The following is a 26,977-nucleotide window of genomic DNA, read 5'->3' as shown; positions in this document are numbered from 1 at the left end:
TTGCTATCGAGATAAGCACCGGGTGATGTATGGAATTGTTGAATCACTATATTGTACACCTGGAACTTGATATAACTCTGTATGTTAACTAACTGGAATTAAAATAAAAACTTTAAAAAGAAAGAAAAGAAATGTTGATTTAAAAAATAGAACGAAGGATGCATGAGTGGCTCTGTCTGTCAAGGATCTGCCTTTGGCTCAGGTCATGATCCCAGGGTCCTGGGATCAAGTCCCGCATTGGTCTCCTTGCTTGGCAGCGGCCTGCTTCTTCCTCTGCCTGCCATTCCCCCTGCTTGTGTTCTTTCTCTCTCATGTGCTCTCTCTTTGACATAAATAAAAATCTTTAAAAAAAAATTTTTTTAAAGGAATGCTGTACAGCACTGTATATATATTTCTTGGCTTAATTATTTTGCAAATGCTCATAGCATCCCTATTTAAAAATAAAATGTTGGTATAATCTCATTTTTTTGTTTTTTTTTAATCTCATGTTTTTATAGAACTTTATACTACTTGCATTATTTCATCTGTTCCTTAGAATATAACTGCATTTAATTAGTGTCACCATCCCATTTTATAAAAGAGGAAACTGAGATTCACAAAAGTTGAGGAACTTCCCAAAAATTGGATGGAAGTGGCAGAATCAAGTCTAGAACCTTTTTCATTGAAAACACAAGCGGTCTGTTTTCTGTAATCTTTATTTTTAAAAAAATCTGAAACTTAAATTCTAGATTCCAAATTGGTTAATTTCATTTGTGACTTTTGAATTTTGTTTTATTTTACCTCCATTTCACTGTTAAAAATTCATCTGAATTTTTAGGATGATTTTTTAAAGATGAATCAGGTTGGTATACAAGTAGTGAGGTGAAAGAAATATTTGTAACTTAAAGAGTCAGTAATTTATTGCAAAATTAGTGTCATGATTTCTGCAGTGGCTGAGTGAAGATCTCAGCATATCTCCTCCTGAAAAGCAACTAGACAAAATATAACACTGTATAAAATTGTCAGCCAACTATTTTAGGACTCTGGAAACTGAGCAAAGGTATTTAACAAGTTGGGAGGCATTTATTCAAGAAAAACTACTAAACCTTGGTAAGAAAAATGGGAATCCATAGTAATTTTACCTAGGGCTGGTCCCATTCCCTCCTACATGATAGTTTTACCAAGGCATGGGTGACAGGGCTGACTTGATTTGGATTAGAGCAGGGATGAATGCCCACCTAAGAGAATTGTAGCAAACAAACAAACAAAAGAACAGTGATCATGGTGGCAAATAGTCAAGGAACATCATTAGCTTGGGTTTGAGATACTGGTTAAGGAAAGCAACAAACTGAGAGACCAGTCAGAATTTTAACAAAGAGATCCAGAGAACAAGACAACCAGAGTGTGTATTGATAAACAATAAACTTCCCCATGTCCCAGATGATCTGCAGGGCTGCTCATACATCCAAGGCTGTGTGCAAGCTCAGCAGAAACCAAGGAGGGTTTTAGCTATCTATTAATTCCTGATGGAATGTAGGGCCTAGCTCATGCAGAAAATAAAAACCAAGAAAGGTTTGTAACCTGCCTGAACTTTGCATCATTTCCCAAACTGAACTGATACATCCAGAAAAAGGTGCAAGTGTCACTGGCTCAAGGTGTTTCAGCATAGCACCTCACCAGTTATTGGCCGACCAGTAAATTCTGCTCTCCCTAAGGAAACCAAACTTAAATGTAAGAAATAATAATGAAGAAAACGGAACAACCTCACACTGCAGGGGAAGCAGACTCTATAGAGTTAGTCCAGGATGTCACAAGGCAAACACACAGGCAGGGTCAGAATCCAGAGTTGGTGAAATATATTATCAAATATGTCCAATTCTCAGGAATGGAAGATGATGAAACATGCAACAAAATAGGAAAAATGTGACCCGTGGTGGTGGTGGTGGGGATACTAGTTAATAGAGGTAGCCCCAGATGGTTGACTTAGGACACAGAAAGGACACAAAAGACTTTGAAGCAGTATTATAAATGTTTTCACTGCTAAAGGAAGCTTTGTTTAAAGAATTAAAGGAAGTTATAATGACAATAACTAACCAAATATAAAATATCAATAGAGACAGAAATTTTTAAAGTGAACTAAATGAAAATTCTGGACTTGAAAATTAGAGTAAATGAAAATTCACCACAGTGACTCAGCAACAGATTGGAGCCACAGAGAAATAACCAGCAAAATAGAATAGAGTTAAATAGACTTTTCCAATATGAAGAACAGAGAAAATAAATAAATATGAATGGAACCCGAGATATGTGGAAGTCCCAAAAGGAGGAGAGGAAGGTGCAGAAAAAGATACTTGATAACATGATGGCCACACCTCCTAAAATTGCTTTAAGTTGTCAATCCAAGAAGTTCAGTGAACTGCAGAGAGGTTAAAAACAGAGATCTACATCTAAACATACCACAAACTGTTCAAAGCTGCAAAGAGAAGATCCTAAAAGTTGGAAGAGGAAAATGACTCCTTATTGTAGAAGGCAACCCCAGTAAGATTAATGGCTGACCATTTTTTTATAGAAATGATGGAGGTCAGTAGGCAGTGGGATGACATTCAGAGTGCTGAGGGGAAAAACTGTCAACCTAAAATTCTTTATTCAGCAGACCTATCCTTCAGAAATTAAGGTAATTTGAAAACATTCTCATATAAACACTGTTGTTAGTAAACACTTAAATACTGAAGGATTGAAATACTGAAGGAACTTCTTCATGCTAAAACAAAGTGACCCCAGACAATTTGAACTACACAAAGAAATACAAAGCACCAGTAAGCATAATTACATACTTAAAAATTAGACAGTATAAATACATTTTTCTGTTTTATCCTTTTAATGATTTAAAATGCAAAGTCGTGGGGCGTCTGGGTGGCTCAGTGGGTTGGGCCTCTGCCTTCGGCTCAGGTCATGATCTCAGGGTGCTGGGATCGAGCCCCACATCAGGCTCTCTGCTCAGCAGGGAGCCTGCTCCCCCCACCCCCGCCTGCCTCTCTGCCTACTTGTGATCTCTCTCTCTGTCAAACAAATAAATAAAATCTTTTAAAAAATAAAATACAAAATTGTAAGATAATAATTTGAAAGCTACTCTGTTCCTACAGCATAAAAAAATGTCATATGCATGACAATACAACTGAAAGAATAGGAAGTAGAGCTGTATTTGAGCAGCTTCTATAATTTACTGGCATAAATTAGTATTAATCTGAAGTAGCATGTGTTAAGGTTTATTTTATACTTCTAGAGCAACCAGTAAGAAAATAATCCCAAATACAGTTTCTTTAAAAAAAAAAAAATTAAAATGATACAGTAGAAAACAACTACTTAACACAAAAGAAGGAAAGTAAAAGAGGAATAGAAAAACAAATAAATACACTTGAGATGAATAGAAAACAAGTAACAAAAGGGTAGGCACAAATCTATATCAATAATTACCTTAAATATAAATGGATTAAACAGTTATCAAAGCTAAAGATAGACTGATATTTTTAATCCAGGTACTTGAGGGGCGCCTGGGTGGCTCAGTGGGTTAAATCCTCTGCCTTTGGCTCAGGTCATGATCTCAGGGTCCTGGGATTGAGCCCCGCATCCGGCTCTCTGCTCAACAGGGAGCCTGCTTCCCTCTCTCTCTGCCTGATTCTGCCTTCTTGTGATCTCTGTCAAATAAATTTTTTTTTAAATCTTAAAAAAAAAAAACCAAATACTTGAGATTCAAAGACACAAATAGATCGAAAGTAAAATGATGGAATAGATACAAGGCACATAGTAACAATAAGAGAGCTGGAGTGGATATGCCGACATTAGGGAAAAAATGGCTTTTAGGCAAAGAATTTTTCTTACAGGCAGACATTTTATAATGATAGAAGTTTTAATTCATTAGGAAGATAGAAAAATTGTAAATACATGTGTCTATAGCAGCAGAACACCCCCCAGCAACAACGGAGTACGTATTCAAGTACACATGGAATATTGTGTAGGACCAAGTATGTGTTAAGCCATGGTTTATTATACTATGGCCTACTGACCAACTTCGGTTTGTTTCCTGATTTGATGCAGCCTGCAAGCTAGAAATGTTTTTTCCCCCTGTTGTTAACACACTGAGAATCACAGCGCTCTGTTGACAGAAGTTAAAATCTAAAGATAGGTCAATTGAAGCTATTGAGACTGAGGAATAGAAAGAAGAAAGAATGAAGGGAAATGAACAGAGCTTCCTGGACTTGTTGAATAGCAGCAGCCTTACCAGCATACACATGATAGGAATCCCAGAAGGAGAGGAGGGAAAGGGACAGAGTATTTGAAGAAATAATGGTGCCAGACTCCTCAAATTTGACAAAAGATGTGAACCTAAACATTTAGAAAGCTCACTGAACTCCAAGAAGTATAAAACTAAGTGATTCACACCAAGACACATTATAATCAGATGGTCAGAAGCCTGAGGACAGAAAATTTTAAAGAGCAGCAAGAGAAAAGCTACACACGCAATAGATCCTCAATAAGATTAACAGCAGGTTTCTCATCAGAAATCTCGGAATCCAGAAGTGAGCAGAATGGTACTTTTATTCTATATCTGGGAAAAAGATTTTTTCAAGAGTGATTTGGATTTTAAGTTAAATTCTTATATGTGACACTAAAAGCATAAGCAACCAAAGAAAAAAAGATAAATTTGTTTTCATTAAAGCTTCATTAAAGTTTTATCAAAACACATTGTCAGGAAAGTGAAAAGATAACTTGCAAAATGGGAGATAGTATTTGTAAATCATAGATCTGCCAGAGGTCAAGTAACTAGAATATATCCAGAACTCCTACAGCTCACCAACAAAAAGAAAACTCAACTAAAAATTGGGCAAGGGACTTGAATACACACTTGTGTAGATATGACAGACAGATGGTCATTAGGCACATAAAAAGATGCTCAAAATCATTAGTCATTAAGGAAATGCAACTCAAAACTACAATGTTTCTACTTTGCATTTACTAAGATGTTTATAATTTTTAAAACGGAAAATAAAATTTGTGAGGATGTGGAGAAATCGGGGCCCTGATACATCACTGGTAGAAATGTAAAATGGGGGGGGGGCGCCTGGGTGGCTCAGGGAGTTGGGCTTCTGCCTTCAGCTCGGGTCGTGGTTTCAGGGTCCTGGGATCGAGCCCTGCATCAGGCTCTCTGCTCACGGGGAGCCTGCCTTCCCCTCCCCTTCTGCCTGCCTCTCTGCCTACTTGTGATCTCTGTCTATCATATAAATAAATAAAAAATCTTAAAAAAAAAAAAAAAAGAAATGTAAAATGGTGTAACTGCTCTGCAAAAAATACGGTAGTTCCTCAACAGGATCACCATGTAACCTGGCAATTCCACTTCTAGGTATATACCTCAAACATTGAAAACAGGAACTCAAATGCTTGTACACAGATGTTCATAGCAACACTATACACATTAGCCAGTAAGTAGAAACAATCCACATAGCTGTCAGTGGATGAATGGATAAACAAAATGTCGTATATCCATACTATGGAATATTATTCAGCCTTACAAAGGAATGGTACATGTACTCATGCATGCAGCAACATGGATGAACCTCACAAGTGAAAGAGGCCAAATACAAAAGGTCACACATTGAAGGATTCCATTTATATGAAATAACCAGAATAGGTAAATGAGTAGATGTAGGAAAGTGATTATCAAAGGCCAGAGAAAGGTAGTAATAGGAAATAACTGCCTAATGTGTAACTGCTCAATTGGGATGTATGAGAACGTTTTGGAGAAATACACATAACATGGATGTGACTATTTTCAAGCATACAATTCAGTGGCATTGGTTCATTCAAAATATACAACCACCACTTTATGTTATGAATTTCTCCTCTGTAAAAACTTTTTTTAAAAAATCACAATGTGATGCAACTTCATAACCCACTTGAATATTTATGATAGAAAAGATAGATGGTAAAACACGTTGCCAAGAATGTGAAAAAACTAGAACTATTATACATTACTGATAGAAATGTTAAATGGTGTGGCCACTTTGGACAATAGCTTAACAATTTCAATTTATCAAATGTTAGATGGATAAACAAAATGTGGTGTATACATACCTGTGGGATGCATTATAAATAGTATTGGGGGGGCTCAGTCAGTGAAGCAGCCAGGCAACTCTTGATTTTGGCTCCAGTCATGATGTCACGGTCCTAGGATTGAGCCCTGTGTCAGGCTGTGTGCTCAGTGGGGAATCTGCTTGAGATTCTCTCTCTACCTCTCCTTCTGCCCCTCCCCCCACTCATGCTCGCTCGCTCGCTCTCTGTGAATAAATCTTTTTAAAAAATAGTGTTTGGGGGGCGCCTGGGTGGCTCAGTGGGTTAAGCCGCTGCCTTCGGCTCAGGTCATGATCTCAGGGTCCTGGGATCGAGTCCCGCATCGGGCTCTCTGCTCAGCAGGGAGCCTGCTTCCCTCTCTCTCTCTCTCTGCCTGCCTCTCCATCTACTTGTGATTTCTCTCTGTCAAATAAATAAATAAAAAATCTTTAAAAAAAAAAATAGTGTTTGGAATGGAATTACAAAACACAAAGTAATGATATCTGCTAAAATGTAGATGAACCTCAAAAACTTGGTAAGTCAAAGAGGCCAGATATAAAGACCATGTGTTCTATTACTCCATTTATATGAATTGTTCAGAAAAGGGAAATTTGTAAGAGACAGAAAATAGACTAATGGTTTCCTGGGCTGAGAGTGTAACATGAATTGACTAAAGTGGACACAGGATAGCTTTGGGGGGTAATGGAAATGTTCTGGAATTGGATTGTTGGATTGTGGTGATAGTTGTACATGTCTATAAATTTACCACAGTCATTGAGTTATACTCTTAATTCAGGTAAATTTTATGTTATGTAAATTATTCCTCAATAAAACTATTTTTAAAAACATCGGGGTATGGAGCTTGATAGTGTTGTTATGACTCCTGAAATGGACTTACCAGTGTTTCACTAATTGAAACTATGGCAGTCTCTGTAGTATATCCGTGTCATGTTTTTACTTTGTAAAAATTTCTAATAATTTCTGGATGTGTGTGTGGTCATCTATTTCATATGCCATTTAATGTACTGAATTTCTTTTGTATGCACAGAGGGTGGTTAGAACGAGAGAGCAGGTATGGTCTGCAACCAGGACACAACTGGTTTATCATCTCCATGCAGTGGTGGCAGCAGTGGAAAGAATATGTGAAATATGTGAGTATGATTCCCCTTTATCTACATATTACATAGGATTTTCAGCTCCATCAGACTTTGTGTGACTGTTGGCCAGTAATAAAATGCTTCAGTGTAGATAAGGATTTGAAGGGGAAGGAAACGAATATGGACCAAGCTCTGTTCTTACACTTCCACATAAATTTCCTCCCTTTTCAACAGCTCTGCAAGGAAGGTAACAGTGGACATGGGGTTGCATGCATATGACCTTGCATTTCTCAGTTAATCTTGACAGTATCTCTGGGAAGAAAGTGGTATTAACATATTTTACCTGTGATGAACCTGAGGCTGAGATTAAAGGTAACCTAAATACAGGGTAGAGTTCTGGGATCAAACCTAAGGATTGACTTTTAAGCCAGTGGTGTCTCAACCACATCATTTACATTATCCTTCATTTGTTCACCTTTTTCATCAAAATGTTGAAGACCCTTGGGTAAGAAGTGCTGATTTTCTATTTAAAAAGTTAATTTCAGGACTAACATTAGAACTCAGTTTCTAATTGAGAAACTGCCATTGTTCCAAATAAAGAGTTCAAAGAGAAACTGTCATTAGTGAATAGTCTTATCGTACTTAAAATGGAATAGATTTTTCTTTAGAATTAAAAGACTCAGAGTAATTCCAGGAATCCAGTTTCTCCATACTTGGAGAGCTAGCCAGTTGGTATGTAGACTCATTGTTAGTTACCAAATAATCACTAACCTGGTTTTTTGACTTTTGTTTTTTTTTCTCTATGTCCTTTTCTATCCTTATTTTTTAATCACAATATGGGTAGATTGTTTATATTATCTACTTAATTATTATGCCTGGTTCTTTTTTCTGTTTTGCAGGGTTAACACTTTGTTTTCACATATAAAATACATTAATCAGTGTTGTTGAAGGAGTAGAAAAGTAGGCAAATGACTTCAAACCCTTTAGGTAGATAATGATGGTTATTGTAAATAGAGAATGAAAATGGGGTAAAGCATCACAGTCTACGTTGAAATGTTTTTTGTCCTTTATGTTCTTAGATTGGCCTTGAAATGAATGGTTATTAATGTTTTACTGGCTGCGGACTCAAAGTGATACCTCATTATGTGTTTTGAAGTATTACTTTTTGTTTCCTGTAGGAACATGGTCTTGTTCGCAGCAGCACATCCCTTATAAACAGAAGTGCACTGATGAAAACACAAACCTGATTTGCCCTCACCTGTGTAACCCTTCTGTGCATTAAAAGAATTAGTGGAGGGTTGCAAGAGAAAGATGTGGAGGGGGAAATTACACTTAAGGGTCATATTCTATCCACTACGGCATTCTGTATTACTGTCCAGTATGTGTCAGCCAAATGCAGACTTTTAAAGTTTACTCTAAAATGAAGTTGGTCAAGGGGCATCTGGGTAGCTCAGTCAGTTAAGTATCTGACTCTCAAGCCCCTTGTCAGGCTCCCAGCTCAGCAGGGCATCTGCTTCTCCTTCTCCCTCTGGCCTGCTCATGTGCTCTCACTCTCAAATAAATAAAATCTTTTTAAAAAAATAAATAAATGCAATCAAGCAATCAATCAATCAATCAATAAATGCAAATCACCTTTTTAAAAAGTGACATTCTGGCCCATGTCTGTAAAATGACATTAAAGAACAGTTACCTCCATGACAGGATGTTAACAAAGATTAAAGGAGTCGATACATGTTAAACATTTTAGATCAGTGTCTGGCATATAGTAAGTACTCAGTATTAGCTAATAGTCTGAGAAAACAGTACAGGATAATAGTAGTGAGCTATTATCCTTTTATAGGATAATAGTAGTGACCCATGTGTTAGGGTCCTCCTGGCCCTGCTACTTGTGGTATAACCTTAAACAAGTTACTTACCCTTTCTGTGCCTCCGTTTTCTCATACAAACAACAGGGTTGTTCAATAGGGTTGTTGCAGAGAATTAAATGAATTAACATAGATGAAGCACTCAGCCCCATGCCTGGCAGGTAGGACCCAATGTAAAGTTAGAGGAAGTAATGGTAGTAATACTAGCAGTGATTTCAGCAGCAGTAGCAGTAGTAATTAGTGATTTATATTTGCCTTTCCAGTATATATGGCAATTTTGGCAAGTGCTTTGTTTAAGAAAAATAATGATATTTGCAGTGTGTTGGATAATTTCCTCTGGGCTTAGTCTGCCCACCTAATAAGAAATCCGTTAGCTTTATTTAATGTCTCTTCATAAAATGGTGTATTTGCTGATGTGAATTACTAATTGTCTAGAGGGCAGACTGTATCTTTCAGACAGCAGCATGTCTAAATAGAAAGAGACTAAGGGAGCAGGAAAAATAAGCAGTCCTTTTTCAGAAGTGCCTTGCCTCAGATATGAATGAGTGACTTGAGTTTGAATTTTGGATCTGCGCATAGGATCTGTTCTTTATGGAGCCAAAGTTTTTTTTTTTCTACTGTGTGAAATCTCCTTTTGTACAAATGTAAACTGGGAGAAATGGTGAAATCTTTTCTGTCATCATTGTAGTATATATTCTTGTCTTTCCCTCCTGTTTGAGAGCTGAGAGAGCAGCTCTTACTACTCATGTACAGATTTTACTATTCATTATGTATTATTGGTTGGTATGTGACTTTGGAGTTAGAAAGCACTTTAAGCACTTCTCTTTTCTAAACTTGCAAAGCTTCTGAGGGCCCTTTAGGTTTTGTAATTGCACAGAGTTGTATTGGGCAAATATTTTATTCCTGATCTAGATTTTCTAGAGTTTCAGGTCTCTTGACTCCTATCTTAGTACTTTTTCCATTACTCATACTACCTTCCATCTTTCAAAAACCAGCATTGCAGACTAATGAAATATAATATTGACATAACTAGTAGTTAGGTTCATGAATAGTTATAGTATACATGTATGTAGAAGAAAGTAGCATCATCATTGATAGAGAAGAAAGTGAATCCTGACCCTTATTTTGGAATACCATTAAACACTGACACAACTCAAAAGAAATGATGACGTGCTTAAAGTAGAATTATCTTCTCTTAAAGTGCCACATACCCCTTTTGGGAGTCAGTGACTCAGAGCTCAGAGGAGGATGAAGTTTTTCACCATTGGTGAAACTTTATCTACCTAGAGACCTGTCTTCTGAAAACACAGGGTAGTTGCTAAGGGTTCCAGAGCCAGAAGTCAGTAAAAACAAAACAAGATCCTTGGACATTTAAGGGGAAAAAATTTCCCAGAGCAACTGGAAATAACACTCAGAGTCAGTGACTATGTATATGACCATTATTGATTTGTTTAAGGTGTAGAAGGAAAGTAGTCATAAGATTAGTCAACTGAAAATGTTGACAATTTCACTGAAAGACAAGGGTGGAAGCAATGACCTAAAAAATAGGACAGAGAAGGGGGAAGAAGAAAGAACCTGATTAATGGTGGCAGTTTCAGACACTGCCCGACACTGAGAGCAGTAGATTCCTGGAATAGAAAAACAAGCCAGTCAATGAGAAGATAGACCACTCTAGTTGGAACATTGGAAAATAAGTGAAGAAAAGCCTTTATTCTCTATCTAAAAAGGTTATCATTCACTGCACCATGTTAAAAGCATATGGTATAGTGTGAAGTCACTGGTGACAAAGACTGCAGTCTCTGATAAGCTATTACAATTATTCTATTGCTGAATTATTGTAAAACTTAACAGATTTAATGCCTGGTAATATATTTTTTTTTTTGCCTGGTAATATTTTTACCACCCCATTTTCTTACCAATAATATCTATAGATTTCATCCTAAGGACTAAACTGTTCAGAATAAGAAATAAGAATAGTTTCATGTAGGGGTACCTGGGTGGCTCAGTGGGTTAAGCCTCTGCCTTCGGCTCTGGTCATGATCTCAGGGTCCTGGGATTGGAGCCCTGCATCTGGCTCTCTGCTTAGCATGGAGCCTACTTCCCCCTCTCTCTCTGCCTGCCTCTCTGCCTACTTGTGACCTCTCTGTCAAATAAATAAATAAAATCTTAAAAAAAAAAAAAAAGAATAGTTTCATGTAAGTTTTCTTTAGAAATATAAGCTATATATAAGATTTCCAAACCCTGGGGGCCTGGGTGGCTCAGTCTTAGGTTAAGTGTCTGCCCTCAGCTCAGGTCATAATCCAGGGTCCTGGGATCGAGCGAGTTGGACTCCCTGCTCAGCTGGAGTCTTTTTAAAGATTTTAATATTTATTTGACAGAGAGAGATCACAAGTAGGCAGAGAAGCGGGGGGGGGGGGGGGGGGGGGCGAAGCAGGCTCCCCGCAGAGCAGAGAGCCTGATGCAGGGCTCTATCCCAGGACCCTGAGATTATGACCCGAGCCGAAGGCAGAGGCTCAACCCACCGAGCCACCCAGGCGCCCCAATTACTACATATTTTCAAAAAGTGAGTTATAGTGCATAAACAAACTTAAAATAAATGGAATAGAGAAATGAGTATAAATTTTAAAAAGAGTTGCCTGTCAAGTCCACATGATAGTTACATGGACATCATTTAAGTTCAGAAACACTTGTGGCAAAAATAAAAGATTTTTCTGTTGGATAATGAAGTAACCTGAGAGAAGACTTAAATTTTTTAAGTTGTTCTTTCAAAATGACTATCCTACTAGTTTTACTCCATCTTTATAGGAAAGAAGCAAATGACCCAAAAGTTCATTAAAAATCTGAATCTTTCTAAAAAGCAAGTTCCAGAGGAAGTAGTACACTTAGTAAGAAATCAGTTACTCCTCTACTCTCAGCATTGGGAACACATTTATAAAAACAAAAGTATGAGCCTATAATCCTCACTGGGGCAGTGGTTATCAGTTTTGACTACATAGTAGGATCACATAAAGGCCTTTACAAAAAGAGAAATAAAATGCCTCTGTTCCTCTCCAGACCAAATAAATCAGAAAGTATAATGGGGGGGGGGCAACATTTAATTAATATAAATAAGTCATCTTATTTACGAAAAATTTTGAAACTTAAATCCATTTCTGTTGGTATGGACTCAACATCAGAAAAGCTGTGAGAAGATCAATATTGTCTTTGAGAAGATGAATATTATCTTTAAGAAATTGCCATGAAATCCACACACAAAAGGCCAAACATAGGATTAATAATATAAACTACTCAAACCTAGTTTACGTTTCTAATTCTTTGCCCATAGGTCATTTTTGTTTTGTTGTACATACAATTTGACTTCTTTGGTGGATAGTCTAATTTAAAATACTGATGGTGGGAGGCGCCTCGCTGGCTCTTTCGGTAGAACATGTGATTCTTGCCAGGTTATGAGTTCAGGCCCCATGTTGGGCATAGAGCTTACTTAAAAAGAAATAAAATCCTAATGGCCCCAAATTCATATTTAATGTAGATTTCCAGTTTTTAGTCATTTGTGTACTATGGCCATCATATTTTGCCATATAGTTATGTGCTTAATGTGTTTATTTAAATAACTTTATCATTTTTATGTAAATAAATGTTTTTTTAAAGTGAACTCTTGATATCAGCATCTTAAATAGAAAGTCAGTGTCACACTCCAGAAATAGAAGGTCAAAATAAAAATAAATTCAGTGAAAATAAGATATAATATCAAATTCCAGCTAAACAGTGTTGCCCTTTAAAGAGTAGTATTAAGGTCTGTTCTCTGTTAAAAAGAGAAATTATCAGGTGTTACATTAGCAGATCAAGTATTAGCACATTAGGAAAAAAAGATTAGCACATCAGTACCAAATGGGGAACATTTCCTTGAAGTAATTAGAGGATTGAGAGAGAATTGAATAGGGAATAACTTTTTCGCTGCAAACTAGTTATTAATACGCAAAATAATCTGGTACCTTTCCTACACTTTAGGAAACGTATTAATTGACAGAAGATGCCAACATTAGGATCTGTAGTAAAGAATCTACATGCTTTTGAATTGTTTGCAGTTTTAACAATTGCTATTTTAAAAAACTTAATCCCAAAAGTGAATTGGTTTGTAGAAAGGAACCTAGATTTTATTCTCATTCTTCTTGCCACTCTTTCAGTTAAAGGCATTGAAATTTTTTCAGAGCTGGCTTCTGAAGGATCTATGAATTGATAGTATTCACCTGGCTTATAGATGATACAGGAGAAAGCATCTAATAAAATATTGATCCAGTGTCTCTCTGGGCTAAAATTAGGGATGTTCTAATTGCATTAAAAGAAACTAAAGGTCCCACTGTGCTATTGCTATGGTGTTACTTGGAGCTTGTCTTTTAAATTGGATATTTTTCTTGGGTTGGGTCATTTGTTTTATAAGCAGTACCTCCAGCAATCAGTTTTTTCCAAAAAGTGCATGTCAGTGTTTGTTGAATGCCACTTGAGTTCTTCTACTCATGCTATTGCATATCTTCTCAGATGCCTTTTGGACCTTGTTTCACTGGTAAATCCCTTTAGTCTCTTTACCCTCTCAGGTGCAAATGTCCTGATCTTCTAAAGACATTCATAGATATACATTCTCAGAGTCTTATCTTTATGTTTTTCTGAATTCTGTGCTAGTCATCTCAGCTTCAGGTACTAAACAATCTCTTGATTTTTCTTTCATCATTCAGTCTCTAGATTCTTTTTTTTTTTTTTTTTTTAATTATTTGACAGACAGAGATCACAAGCAGGCAGAGAGGCAGGCAGAGAGAGAGAGAGAGGAGGAAGCAGGCTCCCCGCGGAGCAGAGATCGCTGAAGGCAGAGGCGTTAACCCGCTGAGCCACCCAGGCGCCCCCCAGTCTCTAGATTCTTACATTACAGATTATATAAATATTATTCTCCCCTTATTTTACATACACCATGTTCTTAGGCTTTACATACACCAGGAAGGCTCTTGACCTTCAGATTTTTATATTCTGCCTCTTTTTCTGTCCTGAGCACAAGACTCAAGTGTCCCAGGTAACTCAAAAAGAATATCCCAAAATAAGCTCATTTCCCCAGATGATCTCATTAACTCATAAACTTTATCTTATAAAGGTGTCAACTCCCGTCTAGTCATCTATGCCAGTACCTCAGGTTCTGCCTTGGAATTATCTTTGCCTCTTTTTTATACACAATTAGTTGTCAAAATTTTTCACCTCTTACATATTCTTAGTCCATGTTCTTCTCTCCATCTCCTTACTTCTGGATCTATCTTTATGGTTTATTACCTTACAATCTCTTGCCTTGAATTATTATAGCAGCCTTATTTTTTTTTTTTTTTTAAGATTTACCTATATTTATTTGAGAGAGAGCGAGAGCGAGACCGTGCAGGAAGGGGAGAGGGGTAGAGAGAATCTCAAGTAGACTCCCCACTGAAGAAGGAGCTCATCATAGCGCCTGATCAGGACCTGAGCTGACATCAAGAGCTGTGACTGAGCCACCCAGGTGCCCCAGTATAGGAGCTCTCTAGCATGTGTCTCAGGTTTCCATTTCTGCCTCAGGTCCTTTCTGTGGAGTACTTATTAAAGCAAAAAATGGATTATACTGCTCCATTTGAAAGCCTTTCACAGAAAAATCCTGTGGATATAATGTTGAGTGAAAGAAAAAGAAAACTCTATGCTGTGTTTAAAATGTAATACCAGTTTTATAGCAACCAGAATGATGGTTCATATTTACTAAACACTAGGCACTTTACATGTGTCGCTTAAGTAATCTTTACAGTAACTCTGAGATAGATACTAACATTACCCTGATTTTTACCCATGAAGAATCCAAGGCTTAGAAATTTACTTATTGTGGGGGTACCTGGGTGGGTCAGGAGTCAGTTAAGTATCTGACTCTTGATCTGGGCTCAGGTCTTGATCTGAGGGTCGTGTGTTCAAGCCCTGTGTTTGACTCCATGCTGGGAGTGGAGCCTACTTTAAAAAAAGTTATCCTGAAAGGTCACATAGCTGGTAAATCAGAGCACTGCCCTTAGTTCTAACTATATATTCCACACTATTTATTTTTTACGTGTGTGTGTGTGTTTTCAGTCATGAAAAAATAAAGGAAACACACCAAAATATCAACTGTAGTTAATGCTAAATGCTGGGATCATTTAGCATATTTATGATATTCTTCTGTAGTTCTTGCAGTGACAGTGTAATCTGTAATAATAAAAAGAATAAATGTTATTTAATTTTTTAAATATTAAAAGAAACCTTCCAAATTTTCAGTTTTCAACAGAATAAAGGCCTAAATTAGTTTGTGTCAGGGGCACCTGGCCGACTGGCTGGCTGGCTCAGTGGGTAGAGCATGCAATGCCCCCTACTTTTTTTAAAAAAAAAAAAAAGGCTGACCCCCTTGGGGTGCCTGGGTGGCTCAGTGGGTTAAAACCTCTGCCTTTGGCTCAGGTCATGATCTCAGGGTGCTGGGATCGAGCCCCGAATCGGGCTCTCTGCTCCACAGGGAGCCTACTTCCCTTCCTCTCTCTCTGCCTGCCTCTCTGCCTACTTGTCATCTCTTTCTGTCAAATAAATAAATAAAATCTTAAAAAAAAAAAAGCTGACCCTCCCATGAGTAAGAAGGACCTTCTTTTCCCCACCCTACCCCAAATATTTTCTGTTTGACAGAGAGAGACAGCGAGAAAGGGAACACAAGCAGGGGGAGTGGAAGAGGGAGAGGCTGGCTTCCCACCAAGTAGGAAGCCATATGCTGGGCTGGATCCCAGGACCCTGGAGTCATGACCTGAGCTGAAGGCAGACGCTAAACAACTGAGCCTCCCAGGTGCCCCAGAGCATGCAATTCTTGATCTCAGGGTCATGCTTTTAAGGTCCACATTGAGCATAGTACTTACTTTAGAAGATAATAAATAAACAGGGGCACCTGGGTGACTCAGTAAGTTGACTCTCTTGTCTTCAGCTCAGTTCATGATCACAGGGTCCTGGAATTGAGCCCAGTGTGGGGCTCCCGTGGGGCTCCCTGCTCAGTGGGGAGCCTGCTTCTCTCTCTCCCTTTGCCTTCCATTTTGCCTGCTTGTGCTCTCTGTCAAATAAATAAATAAAATCTTTAAAAAAGATATTTAAATAAAATAAACACACATACGTACATATATCACTCACTCCCATTGTGTCACAGAGTCCTTTGTGGTATGTGTCCCCAGTCTGCTTTATCAATTTTATTTACACACACACATCCCCTTTGAAAAAACTGGAATTTAGTTACAGATTAAAATGTTCTTAATTGGCAGTAGCTAACTACAGGAGGATTAAAAGCAATAGATAATTTAGAGATTCATTTTCGAAACCTGCTTAGTGCTTGGATTATTAAATTGTACCTTTTAATTTCTGACCTCATGATTTTTTAGGATGCCAGCCCTGTTGTAATTGAGCCATCATCTGTTCTGAATGGAGGGAAATATTCATTTGGAACAGCAGTACATTGTATAGAGCAGAGTGAAGATAGAATCGGAGGAGGCAGCCTCAACTATGTGAATACCACAGAAGAGAAGTTTTCAGACAACATTTCTTCTGCATCTGAAGCCTCAGAAACTGCTGGCAGTGGTAAGATGGCTTGCTTCCCATAAAGTTTATTCAAGGTCACATCTTAAAAGAGTATACTTTGTCAGAGGATGTGCTTCGTAGGATATAACCAGACGTCTGTTCACAGAAATAAGTTTTGAATGAAATGGTCAGTTATAAAATTCTTGAATATATTAGTAACTTTACAAAGAGAAACTCTTCTGTATTCTATTTCATGAATCTCTCAATTTGAAAATATGTTCACTGTTTGGGTACCTGGCTGATTCTGTCAGTAGAGCATGCAACTCTTGATCTTAGGGTTGTGGTTCAAGGCCCAGGTTGGGCATGAGCCTACTTAAATAAGTTCATTTGTTTAAATATATATATATATATATATATATATATATATATATATATTTGTTTAAATAGTTTCACTATTTTCATTGATTAAAGCTACTTCTCTCCATATCGCTATTTAATTATTTTGTCAATCATTTGGAGAGACAGTTTTTGAGAAAATCTGAAATTCCATCTCCAAGACTCTCTGCCTTCACTGGGTTAAGTGCACCCTCATATTAGATTCTGCAGACATTTCAGGCTGGAATTAGGGGATTATTTTGTGAAACTATTGAGAAAAAGTCAAAATGCATCCCATAATCCTTTGCAGTCCTTTAGTCATACCTAAAACTCAGTGTTTCTACACATTTGGGGAAAATGCTTTGATGTTTTTGTGGCATAGCTGAGTTGAGCTGATCCCTCTGCTGATAACAGTGGCAGTACTCTCAAGTTTACTCTTACTTCATCTCTGAGATCCAGCAAATCGGACAGAGCTAGCCTCTTCTCTACAAAGTTCTTTGTAAAATCCACTTCTCCTTCTTCCCCATCTGATTTTTTTTTTTAAGATTTTTAAAAAATTTATGTTTGACAGAGAGATCACAAGTAGGCAGAGCAGCAGGCTTCCTGCTGAGCAGAGAGCCTGATATGGGGCTCGATCCCAGGACCCTGAAATCAAGACCTGAGCCAAAGGCAGAGGCTTAACCCTCTGAGCCACCCAGGCACCCCTTCCCCATTTAGCACTCCTAGAAGTTCTGTCACTGATGAGCTTTAACGCCAAGATTATTTTTTAACACCAAGATTATTTTTAACCCTCTCTAAGGTCCTGTGCTATCCATAGTCTGAGCAGTGCCCCAAACAAAAGGTTTAAAGTGGCTGATGGCTAGAATGTTTGCCCGATTGATGGCTAGAATGGTTATTAGTCTGTTGTTCAGAGTTGAAATACTTTTATTTTTTTTAAGATTTTATTTATTTATTTGACAGACAGAGATCACAAATAGGCAGAGAAGGGGGATGGGAAGCAGGCTCCCTGCTGAGCAGAGAGCCCAGTGCAGGGCTCAATCCCAGGACCCTGAGAACATGACCTGAGCCGAAGGCAGAGGCTTAACCCACTGAACCATCCAGGCGCCCCCAGAGTTGAAATACCTTAAAATACCATTGAGTTTCACAATTCTTAAGTCATTATTAATCATTTTTCTGTGTGCATTTTTCTATTGTAACCTGACATGCCTTCCTTTGAAATAAATTTACTAGGAAAGTTCCCTCCTCCCTGGCACTCTTCTGTTAAGAGTTCTTGTTTTAGCCTCCTTCGCTTTGGTTTAGAGACTTCTTATGACCAGTCTCTTAAGAACATTTGGAATATGTTTACAGGTGGAAAAAGAAGAATTAAGGGTGACTCTGTGAGAGCCCAGCTGTTTGGCCATACATCTTCCTTTTCTTTTAAAAGGTGTATAATTATTGTGAGTTATTAGATATTTTAGGAGGCTGGCCACATGTTCATTTGGCCACAGTTTGGTCGTGGTTTTTGTTTTTTGTTGTGGTGGTTTTTTAGATTTGTGTTTATTTATTTTAGAGAGAGAGTATGTGAATCAGGGTGAAGGGAGTGGGAGCCAGAGGGGGAGAGAGAATCCCAAGCAGACTCCATGCTGAGTATAGAGCCTGACATGGGCTGGATCTCATGACCGTGAGATCATGACCTGAGCTGAAATCAAGAGTTGGGCACTTACCCAACTGTGCCAGTCAGGGGCTTCATTTGGTAATTTGGTAACAGTTTTTAAAGCTTTTTTTCCACCTAGTGTTATGCTAGGTGTTGTCCAGAAGGATTACGTGTGTATTTCCTATCTTCTACAGAGTTGCCAGAATCTTACACTGTACTGACATGCCAACAGAAAAATAGCATTAATCTAATATATGGACATTGAGTTCATATATTCAAACTTATTTATGTTTAATAACTACAAATAAAGAGATTCCATCCTGTTTTCCCTTACAGGCTTTCTGTATTCTGCCACACCAGGGGCAGATATGTGCTTTGCTCGACAACATAACACTTCTGACAATAACAACCAGTGTTTGCTAGGAGCCAATGGGAATATTTTGTTGCATCTCAATCCTCAGAAACCAGGGGCTATTGATAACCAGCCACTAGTAACTCAAGAACCTGTAAAGGTAGGTGATATAACATCTACTTAAAATAATTCCCTTTCAGGTGGCAAGTAAGTTTCATTCTAGAGGTTTTAACATATAGCAAGACATTCGTACATTCACGGTTCGTTAAATTAACCTGTTGTAGGTGGGTGACTCTGCATAGTATATTTCCATGAGGATATTTTATGATTTAGTAATTGCACAGAAGCAGTGTAGTAATCCTTAGAAATAGTCTTACTTAGGACAGCTACTGGGAAAATGTAGTTTTTATGTGTATGTGGAATTTTTTTTTTCCAAAATAATATTTTCTGTTGTTTGAAAGAAATTTGTGAAAACCAGTCTTATTTCCAAATGCTCCAATGATTTTTTCAAATGATTTGCCTTGAGTTCTCTTTCTTAAATAATTTACTTTGGAAGTTAAAAATAAAAATCTCTTTTAGAAAATGATTTTCCAGTAACATGAAACTGAGTAGTGACATATGTGTTTGTTCTCCAGTTTCTAGATTTTGTTAAAACACAAGAGACTGTAATACTAGAAATATTAAAAACCAACATTTGTATTCCATTCTTTCTAAGGCTACATCACTAACACTAGAAGGAGGACGATTAAAACGAACCCCACAGCTGATCCACGGAAGAGATTATGAAATGGTCCCAGAACCTGTGTGGAGAGCACTTTATCACTGGTATGGAGCAAACCTGGCTCTACCTAGACCTGTAAGTATAACCAATGGAGCTTTATATAAGGAACAGTCCTACTTTGGGTCTTCCATTACTTTGCTATATGAATCCCACTATCCACAAATTAGTACTTTCTTATGATAGCAGAGTGCTCAGTACCTGTAAATTAGTTGAACAAAATTTAGGTTCCTTTATATTTAATCACTTATTCATTCATTTATTCATACATTAACCAAGCACTATATTAGTACCAGCTCTATAGTGATGTGCCTGTGGAAATGGGTGTCTTACCTGGGGTGGAGGAAATAGTCACTAGACTTAAGTCAAGGAATTATTAGGCTAGGCTATTAAATAAGCCATCCATATAAACATAGACTTTAGAATAATATAGGGCTTAGGCTGGAGCAGAAGTCTGAAAGCCAGTGCCAAAAAGTTCAGTGAACATAGGGGAAGTGGTGCAGTGATTACTTCTGAGACTGTTATTTTCATTAACCACACAGGCATCCAGTTAGGGATTGGTTCATCCTATAGTTGTTGGTGGATTTTTGTGTTTCGTCTTCTTGAAAGAAGGACACAAAAATGATCATAACAGGAATGCAAGCAAGTGAATTCTGATTGACACCATTACTAGGATGAGTCATTCAGAGCATAAATAAAATGCTCTAAAGTAATTTAAAAGACTTGAAGAATATAACAACAAAACATTAGCGAGTTAACTATACCATTATACTGTTGGGCTTATACCGTAAGCAACAGGACGCATACCCTGAATACTCTTTGCATTATCAGTGCAGTAAAATGCTTCGTAATAAGGTTCCTTTTGTAGATCAGGAAGCACTCTCCATCATATAATGTCCAAGATAGAATTTTCTTATACCAGAAAAGTTGGCGTAAATGAGATACAGTAACTTAGATCACTTCCAAAGAGAGTAGAAGTCTGCTATAAAGCCTTAGTCTATAATTTTGATGTTGATTGTGACTTATTAATAATTATGTTTATTAAGAATTGTGTTCAAGTCAGAATCAGGAATTGGGGCTTTGAGTTTGTTGGCTCCAAAAGGTTCCTACTTGTATTTGGCATCAGAACTCCTAGATGTATAAATACAAATACATATATAAATATATAAATACAAATATATAGAGATATGTAAACATATATACTTTATTTATTGGGAGGTGGGGTAATCCTTCAAATAGTTGCTTAATTTCTGGGACTTTCCAGCTCTAGCTTAATATTCTATATCTGGGAATATATCTGGGAAAACACTGTGATAATCGTTTTTGACATATATATAGTTTGATGTTTTAGAGTCTGCCTAAATTTGGATTACCAGTGTTCCAATCTCTAAATCTTAGTTTCTTCCTCCTCTGTAAAATGGAGCTAACAGTATCTACTTCACTACTCCTCTGAAAAGGGAGGTAAAAGTATCTACTTGTTTTGATAATTAAATAATACATATGATTAACACAGCATCTGATTTACAGTAAGTGGTCAGTAAATGTTGATCATTGCGAATATCATCATCATCATTAAGAGCATTTTCAGAGCCTCACACAAGATCATGTTTTTTTACATTTATGTCAGACAAATATTAAAGTGATTTTACTAGATCAGAGCTGCATTTGCTGGCTTGATAGAATTTTTTCATCTCTAAATATGACACATTTGCCTAATTTCAGGAAAAAGTGCTGCAAAAAACATTTAAAATGGTGTTTTCAGGTAGAGAGAATACTAAATATTTTGCCATGGCAAGGTTAAAAATGAATGCTTTTATGATGTGTAAGTCATACTGTTTATATAAAAATATCTTTGGAGTGCCTGGGTAGCTCAGTCGGTTAAGCGTTCGACTCTTGATCTCAGCTCAGGTCTTGATCTCAGGGTTTTTTCCAAACGTGTGTGATCTCTTCAAGGTAAATTCTTGCACGTGGAGTTCCATCTATTGTTTGGCAGTTGCCACTGAAGTTAAGAAGTTCAAAGATAAGAATAATTAAAATGTAAATAAATAAGTGTTTTTGTATGTTTGTGCGTAAGACTTTATTAATTTGTAAATTTTCACAAACTCACTTGTTATCTTGGCAAACAAGATGCATATTATAAAAACTACTTCATTATCAGTTCAGATTCTGCCAAAGGTATGTTCTATGTAGCCTGTCAACTACTAATACTGAATTATTAATGCTTCCTCAGATCATATTAAACTGAAATTATAAGAAATTATGGTTGGCTTTGTAACTATTAGTACCTTCCCAGAAGTGGACAGACTTCTTCCAGCAGTCTAGAATACCAGGGAGAGCTCTTTCTTGCTTATCATTTAAGTAGGATTTGAAAAAGCTCCCCAAAGGAGCTTTTCAAGTGCCATACTGTAGAATAACAGAACGTGTGGAATACTGTTAAGGAAAAGTCCTAAAGATTTGTAGCATTGTTTTCATTTGGTTCTTTACTGTTCTTTACTCTTGATATTGGAAAATGATCTACTGCAGAAGATACTGGTTACTAGGGCAGAGGGAAATAAAATAAAACCTGTTCACTTGAGACTGTTAAAGATTGTGTAGGATTTTGTGTTTTAAAGTAGGTTAATCCTGTTATCCTTTTGGAATACTAAATTGATAATGTTCTACTCTTAAAATTCTTAGAGCGATATTTTTATAATGAAATGTTTTCCAGTATCTTTGGGCTGGCAAGCATATTATTTGGAGGGAGTTACTAAAAAATCCAGTTACAACATGAATCTCAATTTTGTGCATCCGGAGTAATTTTTTTTTTTTTTTACTAATTTTTTTTTTAATTTTATTTATTTATTTGACAGAGATCACAAGTAGGTAGAGAGGCAGGCACAGAGAGAGGAGGAAGCAGACTCCCCGCTGAGCAAAGAGCCCGAGGTGGGGCTCGATCCCAGGACTCTGGGATCATGACCCGTGCCGAAGGCAGAGGCTTAACCCACTGAGCAACCAGGTGCCCCCAGAGTAATTGTTTTAATCATAGACAAAAATACATGGAACAAACCAGTTATAGTAGAACATAGCAAATTTTTATATGAAAACATTTCTGTTCTTAAAACTAATATAAGAGGGGCACCTGGGTGGCTCACTGGGTTAAAGCCTCTGCCTTCGGCTCAGGTCATGAGCTCAGGGTCCTGGGATCGAGCCCTACATCGGGCTCTGTGCTCAGCAGGGAGCCTTCTTCCTCCTCTCTCTCTGTCTGCCTCTCTGCCTACTTATGATCTCTGTCTGTCAAATAAATAAAATCTTTAAAAAAAACTCTAATAAATAAAATTTAGGCAAATTTATAATACTCTATTTATATGTGTTAAAGAAACCAGGTATTTTCAAATGATGTCCACTGATAAGGTTTTATGAGGGAAGTACATTCATAAATTTCTGAGGATATTGTAAATTGCTACACTTCAGGTGGCAAAATGACTTAGTTAATGATACGGCCTTCCATACTTTTTAACTTCTAGCTCCAGTCCTAAGAATTTGTCGCTTAAAAGACCTTTTAGGGGTGCCTGGGTGGCTTAGGTGGTAAGCATCTGCCTTCGGCTCAGGTCATGATCCCAGTGTCCTGGGATCAAGCCCCACATCGGGCTCCTTGCTCCGCCAGAAGCCTGCTTCTCCCTCTTCCACTCCCCCTGCTTGTATTCCCTCTCCTGCTGCATCTCTCTGTCAAATAAATGAAATCTTTAAAAAAAAAAACAACAGGGGCGCCTGGGTGGCTCAGTGGGTTAAGCCGCTGCCTTCGGCTCAGGTCATGATCTCAGGGTCCTGGGATCGAGTCCCGCATCGGGCTCTCTGCTCAGCAGGGGGCCTGCTTCCCTTCCTCTCTCTCTGCCTGCCTCTCTGCCTACTGTGATCTCTCTCTGTCAAATAAATAAATAAAATCTTTAAAAAATAAATAAACAAATAAATAAATAAATAAATAAATAAATAAAAACAAAAAAAGAAGACCATCATTTATGTATGAAGTATGTAAAAGTGAGAAGAATTATAGTGTGAAGGTAATAGAATTATAGATAATATTTAAGATTTCCCCCTTAATTTCAGTGTTAACTTGCTTTTAAATGAAAGAGGAGAAAATACTCACCAGGAGTTCAAATCTTAGAAGATGAGTTTAGGACCAGGAGCCTGAGAGTATTTAAACCCATGTAATTTAAATTTATGAATCTCTGTAATCTAACAAATACAAGTAGTGAACCTATTGAACATTTTAGTTTCAAAATAAATCTCAGAAATTTGATAAAAAATGACATTTTGTTTCTTCTTTTATAGTGATCACATTATATCTTTTATAACAATAGGTGATCAAGAATAGCAAGACAGAAATCCCAGAGCTGGAGTTATTTCCTCGCTATCTTCTCTTCCTAAGACAGCAGCCTGCTACTCGGACACAGCAGTCTAACATCTGGGTGAATATGGGTATGATGAGCCTGAGAATGTTTCCTCAGCATTTACCAAGAGGTAACTTAAGAATGCAGCAAGAATACCATGCATTTCTTTAAAAAAACAAAAACAGAAACAACCAACTTGCTCAAAGTCTGGTGCCACTGTCCTAACACATACACCCATCTGCTTTCATACAGAATCAGTAAATCATCTGTGGGGCTTAGATCTATGGTCATGCGCAAGACTAGACAGGGTAGTGGCAAAGTCTAAGCATCAAACTGAGAAGAATTGTTTCCTTTTTTGGTTTTTAAATATACAAAGAAAATAGAATAAATTTCACATACATTTTTTTCTTTGAAAAAAAGCCATTATAAATTACTTGTTTGCCCTAAGTTAGAATCTGCCAATTGATGACTGGTCTTTCCAACTCCACTCAAATTTCTGAAAAGTAATTCTTTTTACAATATCATATTTTTGTTTATTTGTTGGTGTTCTGGGGGGACTCTTTTGGCAAAAGAGTATCTTTCATGGTTGGTTCAAGGAGCCTTTATAAGAGACAGGTAATATAAAGTGAAGAATATATTTTTGAAAATCAAAATGGCACATTTGCTTTGAAAAACATCAAGCCTGGCTTATCAAAATGACATGTAAGTTCCGATTTTAATGTATTACAGGCAAAAATTCCCCTTTGATTTCTCTGTGAGGTTACACTATATTGATGGGCAGAACTTGCTTTATGCTTTTGCTTTGCAAGTATTTGACATTGTTCTTCAGCAGAAATAATGAGTTACACATTTACACAAAGTGTAAATGTTGATGTTGATTGTGACTTATTAATAATTATGTTTATTAAGAATTGTGTTCAAGTCAGAATCAGGAATTTGGGCTTTGAGTTTGTTGGCTCCAAAAGGTTCCTACTTGTATTTGGCATCAGAACTCCTAGATGTATAAATACAAATACATATATAAATATATAAATACAAATATATAGAGATATGTAAACATATATACTTTATTTATTGGCTTTGTGTAACAATGCCAGAATGTTATTAATATAACTTAGGATGTAAGAACTACCTGGGAAGCCAAACCAGCCCTATATTTGGATATCAAATAGTTTTATGTCTTCCTTAAAGATTATATTCACATAATATATGCAGATTCTTACACATTCTCTTTGGTTAGAATTATAGCAAAGCATTGGCTTCTGCCTAACCAAACTTTGTCTTTGGGGAAAATGTCAAAATGAAGAAACAGTGGAAATAGAATCACTATGAAACATTTTCTTGATTTAATTTTCCATTGAATAAAAGTATTCGCCTTGCTTCCATGACACCCATAGCATATATCTTTCTCAATTCTCTTTGAAAGATAACATGAGAGGCAAGATGTGTTGTTGCACTTTTAGTAAGTATTCTTTGTAACTCTTGTGCTGATCCTAGATTTTTGCTGTTTCTGTAAATTTCACTAGATTTGTTGGTGTTACTCAAAAACACAAAATTATGTGTAATAAGTGGCTGCCTGCTTAATGAGCTATGCTATAAAAACTGTCTAGAATTCAAATAAATTTCTTACATGGCTTAAGATAATAGAAATTGACTTGGACACTACACTTGCAAATGCTTCTGAATCCTAGAACTGGGTAGCTCCAAATTTATTCTTAATTTGAAATTTTATTCCTTACTAATTAGTTCTGAAATCAATCATTAATCATTTTGAAGTTTATGAAAATATGCTTTCTTGCTGTAATCTTATAACTAATCCTCTGATGTATAATTGGAAAATTTTGCTCTTTTATTTTCTGTCAGGAATTATCCATTGCTTGCTGATAGTAAAAAACTTGCTAGACTGTGTTTAAAAATTGATCATGGTTGGGTTTTGTTCTGTCATACATATTTTTCATCTTTCTCATTAGTGTATTAGGGCCACTTACTAGACTCTTTTATTACTTTTGAAGTGATGGATGTACAAACTGTGACACAGTTAACAATGACTTAAATGTAGCCTTGTTGACAGATAAGGCTACAGGGTCTTTGTTTCTTATAGATTTCTCAGCCTATTTTAGGTGAGTAAATTTTTTTTGGAAGCTCTTAAAAAAGCAGATGATACCAATACTTTTCTCTGATTTGTTGAAGTTTATAGTTGAAGACTCAGAAGCATTTAATAAGAGGAAGGAAGCAAACTCTCCATTGGATGGGTGGAAAATTACCTGGCATGTATAATTGTACCCTCAATGGATTATATTGATACACTAAGTTCATTTTTTGGGGGTGTTGCTCAGTTAACTATAACCTACTATAGCTAGAGAGGACCATTTTAAGCTACAGCTCTTGCCTGGGTTTTTGACTGATTTCCATCTTCTCTTGTCACGTCATCCCCCTTCTCTTTAGAAGTAGCAGGTGGTTAATTAAACTTAGTAAATTCTTCTTCACTTTCCTCTCTTTCCCCTTATTGTCATTTTTTTTGTTTCTTAAGCACTCTTGGAATTCAAGATCATGTCTGCTGTCATCTTATTTTGCAGGCAGGCCATACGGTTTTCCTGCCTCCTACCTTTTCAGCAGGGCAATTTTTTCTTGGCATGGGGAGGTTCTTGGTTTCACTTTAAACTCTGTTTGGCCATTGTAGAGTCTATGCCTTTTACTTTAAGTAAAAGTTTCTTGTGTAATTGTACTACTGTGCCAGGTAATTGGGGCACTTAATTACTGAGAGTGATGGGATTAGTAATTCAGAGACAGTTTATTTTAAGAAAGTGGGTCAGGTTGTTAAATAACAAAAATTCGACCAAGTAAATTTTAAAGATCTAATTGG

At 36.9% G+C, this 26,977-nt stretch overlaps 1 protein-coding gene across 3 annotated transcripts in view; it reads left to right on the top strand.

Moving 5' to 3' along the window:
* Window positions 1–26,977, top strand: part of USP32 (ubiquitin specific peptidase 32) — a 240,214-nt gene that overhangs the window by 178,631 nt on the left and 34,606 nt on the right. For 2 of the 3 annotated variants that reach the window (XM_032322826.1, XM_032322828.1), the window contains exons 12-16: window positions 7,133–7,235; window positions 16,474–16,669; window positions 18,954–19,129; window positions 19,685–19,825; window positions 24,085–24,244. In XM_032322826.1, coding sequence (XP_032178717.1) covers window positions 7,133–7,235; window positions 16,474–16,669; window positions 18,954–19,129; window positions 19,685–19,825; window positions 24,085–24,244 — 776 coding nt within the window. The remainder of the gene's footprint in view (window positions 1–7,132; window positions 7,236–16,473; window positions 16,670–18,953; window positions 19,130–19,684; window positions 19,826–24,084; window positions 24,245–26,977) is intronic. The other variant, XM_032322827.1, reaches the window with a different exon arrangement.

The sequence above is a fragment of the Mustela erminea genome, chromosome 18 (genome assembly GCF_009829155.1).
Source record: "Mustela erminea isolate mMusErm1 chromosome 18, mMusErm1.Pri, whole genome shotgun sequence".
NCBI classification, from domain to species: Eukaryota; Metazoa; Chordata; class Mammalia; order Carnivora; family Mustelidae; genus Mustela; species Mustela erminea.
This window is presented reverse-complemented; position numbering and strand designations above follow the sequence as displayed.